Source organism: Lipotes vexillifer, unplaced genomic scaffold (assembly GCF_000442215.2).
Source record: "Lipotes vexillifer unplaced genomic scaffold, Lipotes_vexillifer_v1.1 scaffold1088, whole genome shotgun sequence".
Taxonomy (NCBI): domain Eukaryota; kingdom Metazoa; phylum Chordata; class Mammalia; order Artiodactyla; family Lipotidae; genus Lipotes; species Lipotes vexillifer.
The window spans coordinates 2,298,114-2,313,500 of NW_006779738.1; the positions used below are offsets into that span (position 1 = coordinate 2,298,114).

At 42.7% G+C, this 15,387-nt stretch overlaps 2 protein-coding genes across 4 annotated transcripts in view; one reads left to right on the forward strand and one right to left on the reverse strand.

Annotated features, from left to right (window-relative positions):
• GGPS1 (geranylgeranyl diphosphate synthase 1) overlaps window positions 1–1,109 on the reverse strand; it is a 10,171-nt gene extending 9,062 nt beyond the window's left edge. The window contains exon 1 of one of the 2 annotated variants that reach the window (XM_007452948.1): window positions 896–1,109. The gene's annotated coding sequence lies outside the window, so the exon portion shown is untranslated. The remainder of the gene's footprint in view (window positions 1–895) is intronic. The other variant, XM_007452949.1, reaches the window with a different exon arrangement.
• A 353-nt stretch (window positions 1,110–1,462) lies between these two features.
• ARID4B (AT-rich interaction domain 4B) overlaps window positions 1,463–15,387 on the forward strand; it is a 128,571-nt gene continuing 114,646 nt past the window's right edge. For both annotated transcript variants that reach the window (XM_007452951.1, XM_007452950.1), the window contains exons 1-2: window positions 1,463–1,904; window positions 2,728–2,782. In XM_007452951.1, coding sequence (XP_007453013.1) covers window positions 2,777–2,782 — 6 coding nt within the window. In that variant the 5' untranslated portion in view covers window positions 1,463–1,904; window positions 2,728–2,776. The remainder of the gene's footprint in view (window positions 1,905–2,727; window positions 2,783–15,387) is intronic.

Consider the following 15,387-nt stretch of genomic DNA (forward strand, 5'->3'; position numbering starts at 1 on the left):
CCCGACCCAGCCGGCTCCTCATGGTTTAAAAAGCTCCCTCCTGGAAGGCTTTCCACCGTGATGTTCTTTCTCTCTGGAATGTTCTTTCCGTAGTTAACTCCCGCTAACCCTTCCACTCTCGGCTGGATCCTCACTCCCTCGGGAAAGCCTTCCCTCATCTCCCTAAGGCAAACTCCCTATTTCCAATTCTCTTATCACCACGAAACTCTCCTTCGTGGCACTCACACCTGTTGCAATATCACACTGACTTGCGTGGCCATCCTGCCTGTCTCACTAGGCTCAGGCTCATGACGGCAGGGACCACACCAGGCGGTGGCGTTCAAATGTGGGAAAGACGAAATGAAGGAAGGGACGTTAAGCCGAGTACCTTCCAATGCGTTAGAGGACGAAATCCGGGGACACGCACAGAAATGGGAAAATATCGTGCAAAGTAATTTTTTAAAAAGGGATGGGTCTGTTTTCAGAATTGCGAAATCGACAAAGTGTAAGCGCGGCTGTGAAGCGCGGAGTGCATCCTTCCACTCGAACTCCGGGAGACGATGGATGGGTGTGAAGTAAATTGCCGGAGAGGTACATGGAGGGAATTTAAATAACTTCGAGGCATATTTTCCACACAGGCTTGGCAGAAGGGCTTCCAACGCCGACTCCGTCTAGCAGAGCCCGCAGGGTCGGTAAGGTTCCTGCTTCCTCTCCGCCCCGAGGCCCCCCTTCCGCTCCGCGGGGTCCCCTACCGCTCCTCCCCTTCATCAGCGAGAGGATGGAAAATTCAGACACAATCCGGTTCAGCATCCGGGGCCTCACCCTCCTTTCTTTCTTTCCTCTCAGCTCCGCCTCCCAACCTCCCCCCCCCTCACTCCCCATCCGGGTTCCCCCAGCGGCCACCACAGCCACTCACGGTTCGAGGATGATATCACAACTTCACGCCGGGGGTCCGGGAGTAGCAGTACCCAGCATCAACTTCCCACCTTATAGTTCAGAACAAGGCTCCCCCGGATGCCTACATGAATCCCTCCCCTCACTTCACGATAGCACTCTCCGCCTTCCTCACCCGCCAGCGACACCGCATTGCTCGGTGCAAGAAAATGCGCCATCCCGCTCACACTGCGCAGGCGTCGTTGCCGCCTCCCCTTTGCTTCGTCGCCCCGCCCCTTACCCTCCCCCCACTTCCCTGTCTGACGTAGGCGCGGGGCGTTGCGGGTCTTGCAGTTCTTAGGGGCAAGGCCTCGCGCATTGGCCCCAGAGGCTGGACTACATTTCCCGGGGAGCTATGAGGCGTAACTTTCTGTTTCCATAGAACTGGTGGGAAAATGGCGTCGTTGTTTGTATCGCGGGGACCAATAGGAACAGGGTATGGGCGGGTTGTAAAGAAGTCTAACCAATCCGAGGTCGTCTAAGAGGCCATCCGGGAAAGAGGTAGGGGAGGGGAAAAAAAGTCTAGGGGAGGGGGAGAAAGGAGGGAAGCGGGGGGGCACTTGGGGTGGGGGGGAAGCGATGTTTGCCCGTCAGTCGAGTCCGGAGTGAGCAGCTTAGGCACAGGAGCGGAGGGAGACTCTTGCGCTTAAGCTTGCAGCCGCCACGGCCACCGCCTGGACCTTTGCCCGGAGGGAGTCGCACAGGGTCTGTCGCCGCCGTCCTCTGCAGGGCAGCGCGACTGGGGTCTCGGACCTCCAGTCCAGGAGGGATTTTTCGTCGTCCCCCCTCCCCCCAGCGAGGGAGCCCGAGCGGCCGCCAAACAAAGGTACCAGTCGCCGCCGCGGGAGGAGGAGGAGCCGGAGCTTTAGCCTCAGCCACCGCTGGACCCGCCGCCCTTCTTCCCCCATCTCTCTCCCGGGCCTGCTGATTTTGGGGGGGAGCAGGGGAGGGGACTCTGGACGTGCCAGGGTCGGAGCTTGCCTCCGAGGAAGGTAGGGGCATTTTCTGGGGCTTTCGCGGTCTCGTAAGGGGGTCTTCAGGGGAGTCACTGGGCCCGGCCGGGGAGCCGGGGAAGATCGCTGGGATGGTGTCCCCCGGCGCCCCAATTCGGGGCCTCGGCCTCCGAGGAACTCGCGCCGCCCCCCTCCCCCCCGCAGTTGCAGAGTCCGAGTCGCCCCCCACCCTGGCAGCCGCACACTCGGCGCTTTAGTGCCCCTCGGCCGCAGTGGGGGGCCCCGACCGGTGGGGGGGCTCTGCCGCCGCCCGGCCCCTTGGCGCTCTCGCCGTCCCCGCGGCCGGCAGACGTGGATCCCGCTCGCACTTGTCGGGTGTCCGCCCCAGAGCGGGACGTGGGCTGAGGCTCTGCGGCGGGTTGGTGTAACCCGCGGCCCTCCGCCGCCCCCGCCGTGCTCCCCGAGGCCTGGCCCGCGCCCGCTCGGTCGCGGGGTGCGCAGCCCTTCCGAGGGGGAGCGGCCGGGCCGGCGCGCAGGCCCGCGGGCAGAAGGGCGGTCGACCCAGCGCCGGCCCCTGGGCTTGTAGTGAGTTTCTTCTCTGACAGAAATGGCGTCATTGTCGGAGACGGGAAACTCCGTCGGGTCCCGACAATGGGGACGGGAAGCTGTCGAGCTGTGTAGGTGGTCGGGTTTGCGGGGATGGCGGGGCCAGAGGGGGCCCCGGCTCGGCGTTTGGTGGTTCGGGGACTGACGCCTTCTTCGGCTCCTTGTCTGGGTGCAGGCTTCGCACGGTTCCCTCCGCCTCCGCCGGTGCAGAGGGGTGCCCGTGGTGTTGACGGGGTGTCTTTTGTTTCGCCTCCAGGTGCAGGTGAATCTGGTGCTTTCGAGGGGATCGCGGCCCCAGGATCATCATGAAGGTAAGATCGCCTCCAGAAAGCCAGCCTCGGGGGCTGGAGGATCCAGGAAGTGGGGGGTTTGATCGGGGTCGTGTGAGCGACCCCGAGTTTTGCCGAGGCAGGTGTGTGAGGTGGCTTGGGGCCCGAGCTCGTCCCCGGGGACGACGGGGGTCAGCTGCAGTGGATCTCGGTGGGCTTTGCTGTGGACTTGGAGCCGGTTATAGGCTATCTCGCTGAGGATGATGTTTTTTCCCCCGTATAGAACCTCTCTTTTTGCGGGGAATGAATGATAGGAATAACTGCGTGAATTTAAGTGTTTTAAAAGCAGGTCAAGTAATCTGACTCTAGAAACTGAACCGTACTGTGGTTCTATCGGTTACGCCGATGAAAGAACATCTCATTTATTGTGTGAACAGTACTGTGAATTTTTAGTAGAAGACCTATTAGCGAAATCAAATATAATCTTAATCGAAAGATTTTTCAGGAAAATGTTGGTGATCTTTAGACAACTCAGAGATAGCAGTTGTTCCTCGTATTTCCGGGGATTTAGGATTATATGGTGTGTTTTCCTCTACTGATCCATTTGGTCTCTAAATTATCAGATGCTCTATTGCATTGTGATAAAACCGATGTGGAAAACCGATGGTCAGGTTCCTCTTAAATGTAAACATGTTAACTGAATGTAGGATGTTGTCTAAAAAGTACAATCTACTTAAATGGTAGAAGAAATTACAGTCATAAAAGGACAGGTTTTTTTTTTTTTCACTTTAGAGAATATGTAATTGAATGCTGTCATATTTTTTAACGCACTTGAGGATGAAAAGCCTTAGATATCTGAAATGTCTAGATTCAACTGGTGGAACTTAGAGACTAGCAGATATTTTTCATCCATTACAAATTCACAAGTGCTTGAAAGGAGTACAGGGTTTTCACAAGGATAGAAATGCATCAGTTAGTATGTTAAAATGTGGGTGTCATCTACTTTTGATAGTCCCTTTGAATTTTTTTTTAAAAAAATTATTTCTCTTCAGAATCGGGACCGCTTTCATAGTACTGCATTTAGATTAAGATTTGCAATACTTGTGTTTATGGTGGAAAGTGAAAGCTGTGGCCACTTAAATATTTATCAGTTATACAAAGTAATTAAATTTCATCCAGTTTTTTGTGTGGTTTTTTTTTTTTTAGGTTTTTTTATTCTTGAGTTTGGGGTGCTGTAAACTCCTACCTGAAACAGTTTATATCTGCTGAATTACTATTTCACCTTCATGTAAATGAAAAAAACAGTGATGTTTCAGAAATGAATCCCTTTTGTTAATCACAGATGCTAGCTACACTTTCTGTGACCTGTATGAATCAGTGACAAGTAAATTTATCAGGGAAAACTATGTATCTTCTTTGGTGTTGGACAATAATTTCTTAAGAAAAGTGTTGGGTTGAATAATATATAATAAGTTCAGAAGCTGATTAATACAGGATTTAGTTTGGAATAAATGTTGTAATCTCACAGTTTCCAGTGTAGTGCCTGGCACGTGTCGAGCACTCTGTTAATGTTTGGTTAAAAGAAATGTAGTAAGTTGAAGGTCTTTTAGATTTTAGATTTTCTTACCTTTTCTTTCTTCCTTTCATTTCCTTTTTTTTTCCCTTCAACTTATCTGTTTAAAAAAATGAAAGTACGTTGGAAGCTTCAGCCCTGAAAGTTTCACAGTATTAGGCAAATGCAAATATTTTGGTATCAGTTTAGAACTACTCATGTTAAGGGCTCAGCATTTCCATTATTACTGGCTTATAAAAAAAGTTACTAGTAATGTTAAAAGGAAAGAATTGTTAAAGTAATCGTCTAATTTTATGAAAGAAGAACTTCTGTTATTGTCAGTATAGTAAGTCCTCTCTTTGGGAATCTGCTAGTAATCAGAAGTCCTAAAAATGTAGCTTATTTCTTTCAACTTAATTTTTTATGTTGTGAAAGTTGAGAGGCTGCCCATGATTGGTATTTTGCTTTAACAGAATTGCAATTCAAAAAGTATGTAGTATTGATTATATTAGGCTTAGATTTTCTTGTTTGTGTGTTCCCAGTTTCTATGTTGTAATGACAACTGAGCTGTAGAAGGATTTATGCCAATTATTGGATCTTATCAAACAGATTTGTATTGTGTAGCAAGCTTTTAAGTTTGTAATATGTGTCCTACTAGTCACAGAATTAAATTTTATTAAGTGATAGTGTATTGAGGCAATTCGAAGTGTGTAGGAGTACACTTTTTTGGTTGTTGCTTTAAAGTCCCAAAACAAGGAAAAATATATGTAGCATTTTAAGTGCTATATGTTTTAGAAGCAATTTTCCTGTTAGAATTTACTTAAATAAATAAATAAATAAGGCCTCTTTACTGGCAAATATACTGTATCTCATGGTATTTTTGCCCAGTGTGTTTTTGAGACATATGACTATAATGTAAAAGCAATTTTGTGCTTTAACATAGATCATGATGTTGATGTTATGTTTAGTTTATTTTTCATCTTTTTGGTAAACCTTTCAATGTCACTGATAGCACATTATCAGGAAATAATAGATTATTGAAGTTTATAAATAATTCTGAGACTTAATTATGTCAGATACATTTCCTACTTTTTTCTAAAACTTTTTTTTTTTTTTTTTTGCTTTTCTATTGTGCAGGTTATTAACATTTCTCATTACACTGCAGTAAATTTTGAAGTGGAAATGGACTGGATAGAGTAGACATTTCAGAATCTTTAGGGGATAAATGATTTAGGTGGTTGTACTTAGGATCTGGGGAGATGGGCTTTTTCAGATGTACCATTCTCTCCTCAGTAATCACTGCCTGAGACCACATAAAAATAATGGATTGATTACAAGTGCCTTTTTAAATGTCCTTTGCTGTGTGAGTATTCTCAGTCCCTTTCCCCTTCCCCCCCTTCCTTTTCCCTTTCCTCTCTCTGGATCCCTCCCTCCCTCCCTCCCTCTTTCTCTTTTACCTTTCCTTCCTCTCTTCCTCCTTATTCTTTCCTCCCTCCCTCTCCCCATCTCCCTTCATTTCTCCCTCCCCCTTTTATAAATCATTCGTTTAACAACATCCCCTTCCATGTGTCAGGCAGTGTGGCATGAAGGTAAATACGCTCTCAGACCTGCTGTCAAGGAGCTCACGATTTAGTTGAAGACGCAGAAAAATAAAGCAAACAGTGCATATTGAGTTATAAGAGTATTTTTTGCAATATACAGTATTTGTGATAAGTGCAATGGGAGGACATAAGAGGACACTTAAAGCAGAGAGCCATTGAAAGTTCTCTGGTGGAACTGGCATCTAAGCTGAGGGTTAAAGCTTTTGCTAGGCAAGAAGAGTAGAAGACAGTGTTTCAGATAGGGAACAACATATTGGAAAATAAAGGAAAGAACAAGATGAGGTATCTGGAAACTGTAAGTAGTTCACTATGGCTGGATTAACTTAAAGCATGATGTATTTGGGGTGGGAATAGGAGGGCAGTGATGGGAGATGAAGTTAAGTTAGGGAGTTGAAAATTTTCTTGAAAGCTACATGGAACCGCTGAAGGTAAAGACACTGGTTTGTACTGTAGAGAGATCACTTTGGTAGTATTGTAGTGAATACGTCAGAAGGGAGATCTGAATGGAAAGTCTGGAGATTCCAGCTGATAAGTCAAAGTGAGAAGTGAGTAAGGACCTGAACTAATGTGGTGGGAGCGGAACAGAGGGAATAGATCTGAAATACCCAGGACGTAGAATTCAGGGCTAATAACTCACCCTGGGGTGGGAGAAGATCGAGGTTTCTCTCTTGGGGCATGAGATAGATGTTATCGTCATTTGAGTCATGCTGTCACTGGAGTAAACATGAATAAGGTTCTGAGTATTTAAGGGACCTGTAGGAGGTCCACATCCAGGTGGACTTACTAATTAAGATGTAAGGGTAAGAGCAGGTCGAGTGAAAAAGCAGAGGCTTGCTTAATCCAGTGTGAATGTTAACCTGTAGTTAATATTCATAATATTTCAAGGGATTTAGACCCATAATATGGCAAATGTATTTTGTGCTATAAATTTGTGGTCTTTTTGATGAGCAGGTAATTTTATAAAATACCAACTTGTTTTCTGTCCAAATTTCTAATCCTTTGCTTATTGTAATTTTAACAAGTATGCTGGGCGAGTACATATTACACTGAAGAGTGTGTTTTTGCTAACTTAGCTTGTAAATTCAGTCTCTGAAGAGATATTGGTGCCTTCTTTGTACCAGACATGGTTGTAAGTATTGAGGATACGGCAGTAAACAAAATAAGAATTCTTGTGGATTTACTGTCTACAGTCGACCCTAGAACTGCACTTATATGTGGATTTTTTGATAAATACAAATATGCAGTGTAAATGTATTTTCTCCTTCTTATGATCTTAATATTTTCTTTTCTCTAGCTTACTTTACTGTAAAATACATATAACACTCAAAATATGTGTTAATCGACTTTTTATGTTACTGGTAAGGCTTTGGTTAACATTGGATTAGTAATAGTTCAGTTTGGGGGAAGTCAGAAGTTATAAATGGATTTTCCACTGCATGGGGCTGGTGGCGCCCCTGACTCTTACATTGTTCAAGGGTCGACTGTATTAGGGTAGACAGACACCAAACCAGAAAAAAAGAAGTGATAAGTGGTATGAAGGGAAGTGAAACAGAATCAGGATAAGAGGGTAGAGTGACCGAGAGTGTTGCTTTAGATTAGATTGTTTGACCTTGAGATGTTTAAGGAACAGGAAGGTGGCCTTTAGGGCTGGAGTGGGAGGAGATGAGGCTTGAGAGGTCACAAGGGCCGGAACAATGTAGGCCACAGCAAGGACTTAGAGTAAAACCTGAGTGTGCTAGGAAGTCACTGCAGAGTCTGGAGCAAGAGAGTGAAGTGGTTGTGTAGAGAATAGAGTGTAGGCAGCAAGAGCGGAAGCAGGAGATGAGTTGTGCGTCAGTTCTGGTGAGAGAGATGGTGGGGGACCAGGTGTGGGAGATGGTTGTATTGAAGGTGGGGACATAGAATTCTGATGGATTGGGTGTGAGGGAAAGGTTCTGCTTGCTGCTGCTTACAAATGACTAACCCTCCCATCCCTGGCCCCTTTAAATAAAAATCTTTTTGCTGTGATTAGTTGGTGGATGGGATTCTTGGAACTGAGTGTAGCCAAGAAGCTGTTCCCAACTCTTAGCCTTCCCTTACTGGTGAGCAGTGAACACTGAGCTGAGCAGTCCTTTGTTTTTGTTTTTGTTTTGAATTTTAGGAAATGAGGTAAAATTCACCCTTTGAAGTATGCAATTCAGTATTTCTTAGTCTTTTCACAGGATCATGTATCCATCACTACTGTCTAACTCCAGAACATTCTCACCTTCCCCCCAAAGAGTTCTCTCTTCCTTTTACCCCTCCCCTGGCGATCACTAATCTACTTTCTGTCTCCAAGAATTTGTCTATTCTGGACATTTCCTAGCAGCAGAATCATACAGTATTCCTTTTGTGTCTGACTTCTTTCACTTAGCATAATATTTTTAAGGTTCATTCATTTTTGTAGCATATGTCAGTATTTCATTCCTTTTTATTTCTGAATAATATTCCATTTTCTGGATGTACCACATTTTGTTAATCTGTTTATTAGTTGTTGGACATGTGGATTATTTCTACTTTTTGCCTATTATGAATAATGCTGCTGTGAACATTATTTACAAGCTTTTGTGTGGACATGTATTTCCAGTTTTGGGGGGCGTCCTAGGAGTGGACCTTTCAGTTTTCAGGGTGGTGATACTACCTGTGGTAACCCTGTTGAGAGCTGAGTGTTGGACTTCAGATATTTTGTGTTGCTGTGGCAAATGGTCACCAAGAAGTTGGACATTTAAAAAATTCACTTGGGGCTTCCCTGGCAGTCCAGTGTTTAAGACTCCGCACTTCCACTGCCAGGGGCACGAGTTCATCCCCACTGCTTCTCAGTGTGGCAAAAGAAAAAATTAGTTCAGCATTTACTGAGCGCTTACGTGCGAGTCTCCGATCTAGCCATTTAGGATATATTAGGGAACGGGACAGGTAGAAAGTCCTGGTCCTGCGGATGTTACCTTTTAAGGTGGGGAGGTGGGCAGACAAATCAGAATAAACATAGTAAGTAGATTATCTAACCTGTTAGGTGGTCAGCAGTAGGGCAGTAAGCGGGGAGCTCAGTAAGGAGGATTGGGACTGTGGAGTGGGCAGGTTGTAGCACTAAGTGAGGTGGTCAGGTAGGACTCATTGAGAAGACATTTATGCAAATGCATGACGGAAGGATGTAAGGGAGCGAGTCATGTGGCTTCAAAGGCATCTGGACATGTTCAGTGAAGTGCACAGAGGCCAGGTGGCTGGAGTGGAGGAAGGAAGGAAGGAAGGAAGAGATCGGGAGTGGATGGGGTCAGACAGGTAAGGGGGATGCAGGCTGGGGCTGGAGCAGATCAGATCACATCACCTGGGACCTTGCAGGCTTTTGTGAGGATTTTGGCTTTCACTCTGATAGAAATGGGGAGCAGTTGTGGGTCTGGAACAGAGGAGTGATGCAGTCTCATTACAGAGTGGCAGATTTTCATTATATTTTTAAAGGATCACTGACGGCTGTGTTACAAACAGGCTGTAGGCAAATCTACAGGATAGAACCTGACCAGTTAAGAAGGTGTAGTTATAAGAGATGGTGGCTGGCTGCCACCGTGAGGGAGGTGCGGAATGGTCAGATTCTAGATGTGGTTTGAGGGTAGAGCCAAAAGGAGTTCTTGTCAGATTGAATGCAGAGGAAAGGCAAGGAGGATACCAAGATGTTTTGGCTGAATAACTGGAAAATTGGGATTTTATGATGAAGTTAGGGCTGCGTAATTTTTGGAAGTAAACATTTATATTTAATAAATTTATAAGATATATTTTATATTTGTGAAGTATGCTGACTGGTATATTGCTCTGTGAAATGTGGCTGTAAACAAAATGTAGATATGCTATACAGTGGACCCTTGAACAGCATGGGTTTCAACTGCTTGGGTCCACTTCGACGAGAATTCTTTGCAGTGAATACTACAGTCGTACTACACAGTGTGTGGCTGGCTGAATCCGAGAATATGGAACTGCAGATATGGAAGGCCAGCTGTAAAGTTATAGCGGGATTTTCAGCTGCGCCCCTAACCCTGGTGTTCAGGAGTCAGCTGGGTTAGCTTTTTAGTAACAGACGTTTAGAAGCGTTGGAGCCTTTCATTCTTGAATTGTTTAAAAACAGGACTGCTGCTGCCGCCTTCATTTTGGTGCCACAGAGCAAGGATGTTTCTACATTCATGAGATGCATGCACTAGTATTCTGTGTAAGATGACACCCACAGTCATCTGTGGGTCAAAAAGGATCAAAATCTTTTTGATATTTAAATGTTGCAGATTGTAGAAGGCGTGGATTTTGATAAGGCATATACTGAAAGTAGAATTATTTAAAATTTGTGTTGATTACCTAAGTGCAAAGCATCACTTTTAGCTTGTAACTTAATTTGAATATAAAAGACAAAATATTAAAAAAACAAACGTGTCACTATTTCTTTTAGTTGGGCCTTCTTTAAACCTAGTGGACATTGAATGAAACATGAGCTATAAATAATGAGCTTTCGTTCCCAAGATGATTGAACTTTTTCATTTATTTACTTTACATCAAAATAAGACAGTATATTTGTTATCTCTTAAACTACTAATCAGTATGTTTAACTTAATTTTAAGAAAGAGCTTTTGTTATAAAAATTATTACATTTCTCTTCTTTTAGGAGTGCAGGAAATCTTGACGTTCGAGTTTTCCATGGAAGATAATGTGTTTCTAGAAATCTGATAATTTTCATACTAAGATTGGAGACAGCATTCAAGTTTGGGGAGGAAAAATGAGTTTAAAAAAGTATGTAAACAGTTTACCAGAAGATAAAAAGATCTGCTAGGGTCAGTTTACAAAGACGGAGAAACCAAACTTCATGTTCACCTTGTATACTAACAGTTATGTTTTAGGCTGGTTAATAGGACTAAAGGGACAAAATAAAAGCTGCAGAAAAGCAGGTTTTAAAACAACACTTGTCTTACTCTGAGGATAATATCCAGCTGTGAATAACTAGATGTACTGAGCTTTAGGACAGTTGGAGATAAGTATACAATTCTACTTACTCTGCCTGGTGTGTCTTCCCAGCTTAACATTGGTGCTGGCAGTCAGGTGGTGGAGAGCCTGATTCTCTGGGCCATTATTATGATTTGAAGGAAGAAAATCTTTACAGAAAGTAATGTATCAACTTTAAGTTATAAATTTAGCTATTAATTAAGAGAATAATAATTCCGTACGTAGTCTTACTATTCAAATGTGTCAGATTACAGTCCCTATGGGACAATGGGATGGATACTTTACCTAGACTTTCCTTATTTAAGCCATTTTTTTCTAACAGATGAATTTTTGGCAGTGTGACTTAACTCTAGGATATCTAAAGTCCTATGTCAAGGTTTTGGCAAGTAACAGACAGCTGTGTCCTAATTTGATAATCTTGAAGGGCGTAATTGCTTATGAGAGTATAGTCATTGATAACTGTTTAATACGTTTCATTTTAAGTCACGCTAATTTTTATCATTTTCTTTGATAGCAGAAATGAAGATAATAAACTGCCAAACCTTTGATCAAATGGTACTTAAAGAAAAAACTCATACTGATAGTCAAAGTTATACTTGAAATTGGCTATAAAAACCACTTTGTTTAGTTAAAGTACTCAGTAAATAGTGTAGCTTAGTGATTAAGAGCATATGGCTGAGAAAGAGAGAGGTCTTGTCGCCACTCCTGTCTTTCTGTGTTCTTTACTTGGCTGATGAAGTTTAGGTAAAGTTATTTATTTTTGAATTGAAAGTAAACATCAGTTTCATTTTTTGCAAAGTGGGGTAATAATAGTTACATCACAGGGTTGTGTAAGTACTAAATGAAATTACATTTGACGTTCGCTGTGCTTGGCATTTTTCTGAGCAGTCAGTACATGGTAGCTTCATTATTCTGGTAAAAGCCTGTCATTTCTGTTTTAAATGGATAGAGTGAGGATTATTTCATCAAGACTGCTTGGGATTGAATTGGGACTCTTGTGCTACCAAGTTGTGGGCAGTTTTCTTAAACTCTCTAGGTAGGCTGGTGTCCTTGTCTAAGATGAGGAATGGTGGTAGCACTTACCTCACGGGGCTGTTGGGATGACTAAGTGTAATAACAAGACCTACTCCATGATAAGTTATTACTTATTATGTAAAATTGTAGCTATTATTATTAGTTCATGGAAAGAATATGTAAACTCTTGTGAATTTAAGTAGACTTTTGGGGTGATGCAGTGACTCTAGTCTCTTAAAGGTTGATTTGGAAGTTGGAAGAAGTTACAATTTTGCCATTGAGATTAAAGCCTGTTATTGCTGTCTTTATGAAATCCTTAAAAACAGTGTTCAGTGGAAGGTGAAAACCAGATTTCTTTATTCTAAGAACTCTTTGCTCCCATTTCAAACCTTTATTCTAGCACTTCCTGATGCAGAAGCTTCTCTTAGTAAATACAATACTTGTTCTCTCTTCTCATTTGCTGCTGGCTTGCCCAGATGGGATTCTTTCAAGGGAAAAGTAAATTTTACTTCCAAGCCTAGAGGGTGGTTATTGCATTAAGTGAGCAACAGGAGATCTTCACCTTCTAAGTGGCCGTCCACCTCCAGACTTGCTTATGTGGGGACATTCTTTTTCTTCTCAGGGTCAGATCACTGTTGTGATGTGGCAGTTAGTCACCTGAAACTGCTGTAGCGTGGCGAGCCTGTGGGGATGGGGTGAACGCGTGCTGGGGCCCCTGCCAAGCCTGCGTCTCTACTTGAGAAAAAGGAAAACCGAACAGGCTTGACGACAGACAGCTACTGTCGCTGTCAAAGTTTAAATGAGGCAGCTTGGCTTACACCTATTTGGGAGTTTTTAAAACATTTAGCTTTTTATATTTTCAGTTTTATCTTGGTAAGTATAGCTCATCCGAGGTCCCATTTCAATTTTTTATCTGAATATTCTTGTTGAAAGTTGTTCACTGATTTTTCTTTTTTGGCCGCACCCCGGGCTTGTGGGATCTTAGTTTCCCGACCACGGATCGAACCTGGGCCCCCTGCAGTGGAGGTGTGAAGTCCTAGCCACTGGACCACCAGGGAAGTCCCATGTTCAGTGATTTTTTAAAAAAAGTGGTTCAGTGTCGGAGGGCTCTTGAAACTTAGTAAGTCACCCAATTTTGCTTTGCCCCAACTTGGCGAAATACTTTTCTAAACTAGTTCTATTTCTAGAAAAATTAAAGAAGTTTTCTTTTTTAAATTATAAAAGCAATACAGTTTGCTGTAAATACTGAAAATTACAGAAATGTAATAATATATACAGTGAATAGTAAAAGTCATTACCTTCCCCAGTCTCACTTCCTGTTGGCAATTTGATTTAAAAGTTTGGGGTGTATTCTTCCATACGTTTTTCCTTGCACATATAAACAGACATCTGAGTATTTTTTGATATGCTTGGTTTTACAAAAATGGGCTTCTACTATGCATATTGTTCTGTGGCTGTTTTTACATCTTTCTATATCAGTATATAACAGATCTGTGTCATTCTTTTTTGATGCCTTCAGCAAGGCTTTATTTGCATTCAGTGTGCTATTTTCTCTACCACCAAATGATTTATTTAGGTCACCACTGTGTTTCTTTAGCTTTACGTTATGACAGATATGTATAGGGCTCTCTTAGCAGTGTTCAGCATTCGGTATTCAGTAAGTATTATTAATGTATTTGAATATCTAGTATACTAGGTGGTGAATAGTCCCAGTCATCTGTAACATTTATGATAGTCTCTCATAACCCTATAGATTATTATTACAGCTACTATTAATGAAATCTGATTGCATGAGATTGCTTTTTTTAAATGTTTATTTACTTTTTATTTATGGCTGCATTCGGTCTTCGTTGCTGCGTGCGGGCTTTCTCTAGTTGGCGGTGCACGGGAGCTACTCTTTGTTGCGGTGCGTGGGCTTCTCATTGAGGTGGCTTCTTCTGTTGCAGAGCACGGGCTCTAGGTGCATGGCCTTCAGTAGTTGTGGCACACGGACTCTAGAGTGCAGGCTCAGTAGTTGTGGCTCGCAGGCTCTAGAGTGCAGGCTCGGTAGTTGTGGCGCACAGCCGTAGTTGCTCCGCGGCATGTGGGATCTTCCTGAACCAGGGCTCGAACCCGTGTCCCCCCGCATTGGCAGGTGGATTCTTAACCACTGCACCCCCAGGGAAGTCCCGAGATTGCTTTTAAAAGGTAAGCTGTAAGAGGTAGTGAGGGAACATCCCGTGTTATATGGCTGCTTCTAAAGAAGCTAATGTTGTTCTTGGGCTCTTATTAGAAAGTTTAATTTGGGACAGACCACTGTAGGCAGTGACCCCAACAGATGTTTAGTCAGAATATGTGGTTTGTAAAGGATTTTGTAACACTACAGTGAGGTTTTTAAATGGCACATTATGTTTGTAAAGTTTCATAATCATTAGTTATTTCTTATAACATCCCTTTGAGGCAGGTCAGCAGCATTTTTCCTCTTTTATGGTTGGAGAAGCAGATGCAAAGATGTTGAGTGATTTGCCCACAGGCACACATTAAACTGATGGCAGAATCTGTTCTCCTGTTAGTAAACTGAACCATGCTGCCTCTGCTAGTTATAAGAGAGTAATAAAGGTGTTGCCATTTAGTGACCTTTTGATGGCTTTATGGAATAGTTAGTTTAGAAACCTTTTACCTACTTTTATTGAAAGGAACAGTTTTAAAGCTAGAATTTATTTGCATTATAGTATTAAATATTTTAGGGAAATCTGTCCTATTCTCTAATTAAACAGAAAAAATTATATGAAAATATATTAAAATGAACCGCAGTGGACTTAGTTTTCCTGGGAGAGCCTATACTGGCTTGAAAATTAGTATCGTAAATTAGAGGAAAACAGTACAAGGCTTTGAAGATATTTTAAATAGGAGAAAAATGAATCGTCAGGGTATATTTCCGCAAGTAATTTTGAGTTGAAACACTGTGGCTCATAGAGCCAGAAGAGACTTGGAAAGAATATTTGGACCTGTGGATTTAGACCCCAACTGTTCTGCCATGTAACAACATGGAAGGTTATCTAGACTAAAAAACTTTCTACAATCTTGGTGGCATTCCTTAAGTTATAAGTTTAGTTGTGTGAATCATTCTCTATTTACTTGTTAGGACTTGATTCTATTATTCCATAAATTGCTGTCATGTTTTAAAAGAATATTTTAAAATTCAGGGTTAATTCCTGTGTAATTGTTTTTTAGAAGTCAAGAAACTATTATGTAAGAGTATGCAAGTTGAATTTTGAGGCATTGAATGGGACAGAGGTTTTTATAAGCAAATCATGGCTAAATTTTACTGTTTACTACCTATGTTCTTCACAAAACTGTTTAACAAATTCTTGTAGAATGGTGACAGATTTAGGCTTTATTTGTTTCATATTGCTGCTGTAACAAGTTGCCACATATTTAGTGGCTTAAAACAACACAAACTTTTTATTTTACAGTTCTGGATATCAGAAGTCTGAAATGGGTCTCACTGA